This window comes from Oryzias latipes, chromosome 21 (assembly GCF_053564925.1).
Source record: "Oryzias latipes strain Hd-rR chromosome 21, Olatipes_Hd-rR_3.1".
Lineage (NCBI taxonomy): Eukaryota > Metazoa > Chordata > Actinopteri > Beloniformes > Adrianichthyidae > Oryzias > Oryzias latipes.
Window position 1 is genome coordinate 24,831,951 of NC_136257.1, and position 6,391 is coordinate 24,838,341.

Genomic DNA, 6,391 nt, shown 5'->3' on the forward strand with positions numbered 1-6,391 from the left:
CGAAACGCCTGGGGTCAGCCTCTGCGCTCGCCATTACATAATCAACGCAGTCTGAACCGTCCTCTTTTGACAAAACACCTTTTTTGGAGCCATGTTCCTTTTTAAACTTCCGCTGCAAGCCACAAACTCAGCCAAAGGACATTTATTTGCTGATAATGAGCTGAGGAAATTTGCTCGGATGGAACCAGCAGCCTGCACTCTTGAGCGACCACGCACTCTGCAGGATCTCAAAATAGAACGCGCAGCTTCTGAAACCCGTAAGTTGACACTGTGAGCTAGGGGGTTGACCTGCACCTCCAAATTTAGCTGTGGATGGGATCAAGGAATAAGGCAGATGAGCGGCTATAGCAGATCTCCCTCAAAAGGACTGCTGCGTAAAAATGCGCAGGAGAACTTTGGAAGACAACTCTTCCTCTTATTTATAAACAATAATCCTACATTTACTATTTACATGAATTTATGTTGAGCATATCTACTGGCGAATCTTATCATCCTCAAACTCTGCCTTTAAATGAAATCCAATTTTATATCAACCATTAAGAAAAAGGAAGAAAAACAATTTAAATGGAGCACTAAAGGCAGACATCGCCATGTCAAGAACATCAAATAAAGCAAAAAGGGTTGATCTAAATCTTTTTGGGCATGATCTAAATACCCATTTTCTGGGATACAAGACAGCTGTAAATGTGCAGCTTCAGCACCACAGAGTCAATGCGCGCCACCCTTTCACACACGGTTTACTCCAACCCCCTTTAGAGAGAAACAGGTGTAGCCACATGAGCGCACGAAATTACAACAATTAGTTAAACATCCTCAAATAAACTTCCCTCCACAGTCGTACAAATTAAAGTACACAGGGGCATAACCAGAACCCGTCGCCACAATCCAGCAGCAGGTCTGGTTCAACCTGCAGAAAACGAGGCTCCAGATTTGAGGCAAGTGAGGGTGGCTTTTTTTTCCAGGAAGAATTTAAATGAATAGGTCTAAATTAATCATTTATCTTTTGTTGATGGATGCACCCCCACTTAGACCCCTCACAATATGCAGAGCGTTTTGTTCGACCAAATAAATCATACCCATTGTTTAAGGTACATTGATCAATCTAATGGCTTGTAATAGGCTTCTAATTGCCACGGAGAAGTACTCAGGAATAGAGTTCGGGGTGACAGATTCAGCTGAGAATTTTCACTTGAATGACAAGGAAGTATTATGTTCTCCAGTCTTTAAAAAAAAAGAAAAACGGTGACAAGCCTAAAACAAATAAATGATTCGATGTAAAGTTTACTTTATTAAAGAACATTTAACTTTTTAAATAATTTATTTGGTCACTTTATTCTTTATATCAAGACTAAAATAAAATCACCTGTGCCCACGCCTCACTAATATTATTTTCAGTTCCCCTCAAAATAATTGAAGTAAACTGAAAATCGCGGTGTTATTTCTAATGAGCGAATTACACTGAGTTCAAATGCATTTCAGTTTCCTTAAACTCGAATTAACTGATTTTTTCCTGCAACAATCAACCCTGCTTATCTGGAAAAAAAGGACTGTTAATACCGCTAACAGCACTCACCCAAATTGTCATGATTGCAGAAATGATTCAATATTCCTGGCAGCGTTTAGATGCTGATGAGACTGATTTTATCGCCCCTTCTAAAGGTGGAGCTTTAAAAGAAAAAAAAAAGTATTTGAACAAATTGCGTCTGTGTTTACAGGCAGCATCCGTGCGCTATTATAGAGCACCATTTGCCCGGTTTTTGAATAGTGTGATGCACATCTTTCGACCAAAGCCGTTCTCTGGAAAATTGCTTTAACTTTAAAAGGGATGATGAATCACATCAGAGCAGGTCAATTTTACATTGTGCTATTATCTTCAAGCGTTTTAACAAACTGAGGAATATGATGGCTTATTGAATTGTGATAGGCTACTCAGAATAGGGGTGGAGGGTAGGGGAATTAGGAATTGGTGAACAAACGTTGTCTCCTTTGGAGTCCACTATTTAATTAAAAAGCGTCTCGCGGCTGCTGTAGAATTGAAATAGAAGAAAATCTCATTGGCGGCCTTTATTGTAGTAAAAGGAGATCCGCTTTGTGCGCTGATCACGGAACAATGTAATTAACTGACCCCTCACCTGCTCTGCTGCAACAGGTAAGCAGAGGCGTGTGGAAGGGCACGTGTCCCAACACGCAGGCCTTTTTTGCTTTTTGCCCACTACTGCGCATTCAGGAACAACCGCTTTACACAGCCGATGTGCGCTTGTTGCGCGCTCTCAGGCCTCGCGCCGCATGGTCTGCCAAAACTTCATCCAGCCTTCATTCACCAGTATAAACACGATGACGCTTACATCATGTTAGATGGAGCAAAGCCCTGCACTTCTGCTGGTTCCGACCGCGCGTAAAGTGCGCCGTCTCCATTACGCACCGACAAAACAAAACAAACATAAAGATCCATGTTAAAAACTTCTAATCTTGTGTCTGGTGTGGGGTGTTTATAATAAAATCGTGTTTCCGTGCCGTGTAGCCCGTTTTCTAGACACCGAAGTGTCCAACCCTGGAGCTAAGAAGTGCGGCCACAATCCACAGACATTAAAATGCGCGAAAAGCTTACCTCGCGGAGATGTGAAGTCTGAACTCAATTCTGTAATGAAAAGATTCATTGCAACTTCGTTTAGGAACAGATAAAATATAACTATATGCGTAAAAAATATAAAATCGTGCCTTGTGTTTGAGTCTGAGGAGAGGCTGCGAGGCGCGTGATTGACGGCAGGGTTTTTGGTGTTTCTGTCTGCGGTCGACGTTCTCATTGGCTGACTTCAAAACCCCAGCCAAGTATGCAGCTATTAGATTGGCTGCGCTTCCTCTCCAGCTGTACTTCAAAGAACACGCTTGCTACAACTAGGTAGTGCTGGGAGCTGCGAGCCAGGAGAGGAAAACGCGTGTGTCTAAGTCAATCCGATCAATCGGAGTCAAATTGGAGGCATTCAGCAGTGACACCGCGAAAACTTTCATCGCAGCACATACCCTGGATATGGCTACGTCTATACTTGGGGTAAGTCCGACTTTCACATTTTACGCACAAAAGTTGCACTTTTGAGTCGTTGTTTTCTGCTTTCTTTTAGAACAAAATCTGCGCATTTCTTTTGTAAAGTGTTTCTGATAGGGTGTCAGAACTTGACAATCCAGGTGTTGCTCACACAATCCAACACTTTGATTGTTCATCTCTAAGTTAACAAAGGCTTTTCAAACTTTGTTGTCCTCCTTACTGAGTCATTTATTGAGTCGTTAAACGATTTAAACTACTTTGTGTTCACAAATTCTTCTTCATGAAAAATCTATGCGCAAAGTTCAAGAAAAACTTGGACTTTCTGTTTTCATTTCAACTCCTGCTTCTGTGTCGGAATAAAAACCACCCAGTGGCGCCTGATTGTAAATTTTTATGCGTATTTTCACAGGAAGAGCCGCGATTTGGAACGACACCTCTAGCGATGCTGGCTGCAACCTGCAACAAAATTGGCAACACCAGTCCTCTCACAACTTTACCCGACTCCAGCGCCTTCTCAAAGGGTGGATTTCATCCGTGGAAAAGATCCTCCTCGAGCTGCAACTTGGGATCCAGTCTCCCCGGTTTTACTGTCTCGACGAGCCGCGCGTCAACAGGACTAACACCGACCAGCGGCACGGGCAACAGCGCCTTCTGCTTAGCCTCCACTTCCCCGACCTCCTCTGCGTTTTCCACAGAATACAGCGGTCTGTTTTCCAACTCCGCGAGCGTCACGACGCAGGAATCCGGCCAGTCAGCGTTCATCTCCAAAGTTCACACATCAGCAGAGACTCTGTACCCGCGGGTGGGGATGGCGCACCCCTATGAGTCGTGGTACAAGTCCGGTTTCCACTCAACCATCTCCGGTGAAGTGGCAAACGGCGCGTCATCGTGGTGGGATGTCCACACGAATCCCGGCTCGTGGCTGGATGTGCAGAATCCCGCCGGCACCCTCCAGACCTCCCTGCACTCCGGGACGCCCCAGGCCATCCACTCCCAGCTGAGCGGCTACAACCCGGACTTCTCGTCGCTGACCCATTCGGCGTTCAGCTCCACTGGGATCAGCCCGTCTGCGTCTCACCTGTTGTCCACCAGCCAGCACCTGTTAACGCAGGACGGCTTCAAAACAGTCATCCCCACGTACACAGACGCTTCTGCCGCCAATGCAATGATTTCCGGAGGCAGCTCAGGAATAAGTAGCTCTTCGAGGTCATCCAGGCGTTACTCCGGCAGAGCAACATGTGACTGTCCGAACTGCCAAGAGGCCGAGCGGCTGGGGCCCGCGGGGGCCAGCCTGCGCAGAAAGGGACTCCACAGCTGCCACATCCCCGGCTGCGGTAAAGTCTACGGGAAGACGTCTCACCTCAAAGCGCACCTGAGGTGGCACACCGGCGAGCGGCCTTTCGTTTGCAACTGGCTTTTCTGCGGCAAACGCTTCACGCGCTCCGACGAGCTCCAGAGACACCTGCGCACCCACACCGGCGAGAAACGCTTCGCCTGCCCCGTGTGCAACAAGCGCTTCATGCGGAGCGACCACCTGAGCAAGCACATCAAGACGCACACGGCGGGCGGAGGAGGCAAAAAGGGCAGCGACAGCGACACCGACACCAGTAACCTGGAGACCCCGAGGTCCGAGTCCCCTGAACTTATACTGGAGGGGGTGAACCCCAGGATCAGTGTGAAGGATCCGTCCCCGCACGACGAGCCATGAGGCTGCTACCCCCAAACAAAATAAGAATCAAAGATGCAAAAAGACACGAAAACGGGTTCTATTTGAGTGAAAACACAGGAGGAAAAATATTTCCAGAAAGGATTTCACAAACTACAGAACAGATATTCTCCACAGCCGTGCGCAGTTCATTCGTAAATTCATCTGAAGAAAAAATAAAAGCTGTGGGCCTTCAGGATTTTTTTAAGGTAGCTTGAAATGGATGTTTGAAGACTCTATTGGGACAGTCTCATCTTGTAAATTAACGACTCACCTGCGTGTTTTTTCATGTAAATGTTAGGCTCTGATTGTTTTTATTGGTGTTGTTATCCTGGAAATCAGGGAGGTTCCTTTTCGACGCACTTTGTGGATATGTATGTACCCGGCTTTTTCACATTTCGGTTAATCATTTTATTTCTTTTGCTAAAAAAATATCTATATATAAATGTTTACCTGTATAAAGTCATACGTATAAGACTTTCGTTTTATCGTAATTAAAAGGTCTGTAAAGGCTGTTTGTGTGCAGAATTCATATTTTTCTTTATTTTTTTAATTCTAAAAATTATTTTTCATTAAAAAAAAAGTCCTTACATTTTCTCATTGCCCCCACCCTGGAATAAATCAATGTTTAATGCTCCGGAAAAGACATTTCATGCCCAAATGAAAATCTTGTTAAATGGTATTAATTATGACTTGGAGCACATTGCAGCCCCATGTGTCTTGTATTTGCGATTAGGGATTCGTGTCTTATCAAATATCTAATTAATCTGCGAGACATCTTTTGTTCGGTCTCACTTTATCGGGGGGTTTCCAAGGGGGTTCGCTGACAAAAGGTCCCCGAATATTTATTCTAATTGTCCAAATTAACTGCTTTCATTTGCATACCAATCGATGGGCTAAGGAGGAGGACACGGTTGCTTTCTCTGCGCCAGAAAGCGCACACATAGATACAGGAACAGGGTTTTTTTTTTTTTTTTAGAAACTTCAGTCAAAGAAGGGGCAAAGAGTCAAATGCAAATGCAGAATTTGAAATGCTCCTTGCGTGGCGCAGTCAAATGGTGCCTGCGTGTTATTTGAATATCAGTGGCCCCGCACTGAAAGGGTTCAAGGATGCTCTCTGACTTCTTTGTGCGCACCCAGCGCAGCGTCCGAGTCCTAAAGAAAAAGCCGGGAATAATTACAGCGTGGATCCAGGAGTGGGAATACGTCATGGAAAAGCATCCAGACAGCCTTTTTTCCCTCCCCCTTCCCGTCTTAAGGATGATGTTAAATTGACCAAAAGGCAATCGAGGGAAATTATTGTCATTTCCTTTTGTGCCACAGCGATTTTAGGGAAAATGTCAGTTAGAAACAATGACTTTCGGCCTGCAATTGTTAGACATATGCAATAGAAAAACGGAGAAAAAGCAAAGGCAGAATTACGAAGGATAAGAAAAAGTCAATATGTTTAACTTCCTTTTTTGATATATATAAATCAACAATATGCGACTTTATTTTGGAAAAATTCTGAATAAAAAAAAACAAAAAATAATTTTTTCAACCAATTACTATTAAATATTGTTAAAATGTATTTGATTTTTTTTAATGATATATTTCCTTTAAATATCTAAGAGGGATTTAAAATTATTTAAATTTTTTTTAGT

At 44.0% G+C, this 6,391-nt stretch overlaps 2 protein-coding genes across 4 annotated transcripts in view; one reads left to right on the plus strand and one right to left on the minus strand.

Annotated features, from left to right (window-relative positions):
- LOC101161102 (obg-like ATPase 1) overlaps positions 1-2,748 on the minus strand; it is a 51,015-nt gene extending 48,267 nt beyond the window's left edge. The window contains exon 1 of one of the 3 annotated variants that reach the window (XM_023951097.2): positions 2,609-2,748. Coding sequence is in view for 2 of the 3 variants with exons in the window: in XM_023951096.2 (XP_023806864.1) it covers positions 79-93 (15 nt within the window). In the remaining variant the exon portion in view is untranslated. Of the gene's footprint in view, positions 1-78; positions 214-1,573; positions 1,699-2,608 lie in introns of those variants that run through there. The other 2 variants (XM_078939316.1, XM_023951096.2) reach the window with 2 other exon arrangements.
- sp9 (sp9 transcription factor) lies at positions 2,730-5,262 on the plus strand. Its single transcript, XM_004081761.5, has 2 exons — positions 2,730-3,049; positions 3,453-5,262. The coding sequence occupies exons 1-2, from the start codon at positions 3,029-3,031 to the stop codon at positions 4,749-4,751; spliced, it is 1,320 nt and encodes a 439-aa protein (XP_004081809.1). The 5' UTR covers positions 2,730-3,028; the 3' UTR covers positions 4,752-5,262.
- The last annotated feature ends 1,129 nt before the right edge of the window (positions 5,263-6,391 follow it).

Coding starts and splice junctions, on each gene's coding strand:
- sp9 (XM_004081761.5), top strand. CDS start 3,029: ATGGCTACGTCTATACTTGGG. Junction 3,050..3,452: donor TGGCTACGTCTATACTTGGG/GTAAGTCCGACT, acceptor GTATTTTCACAG/GAAGAGCCGCGATTTGGAAC.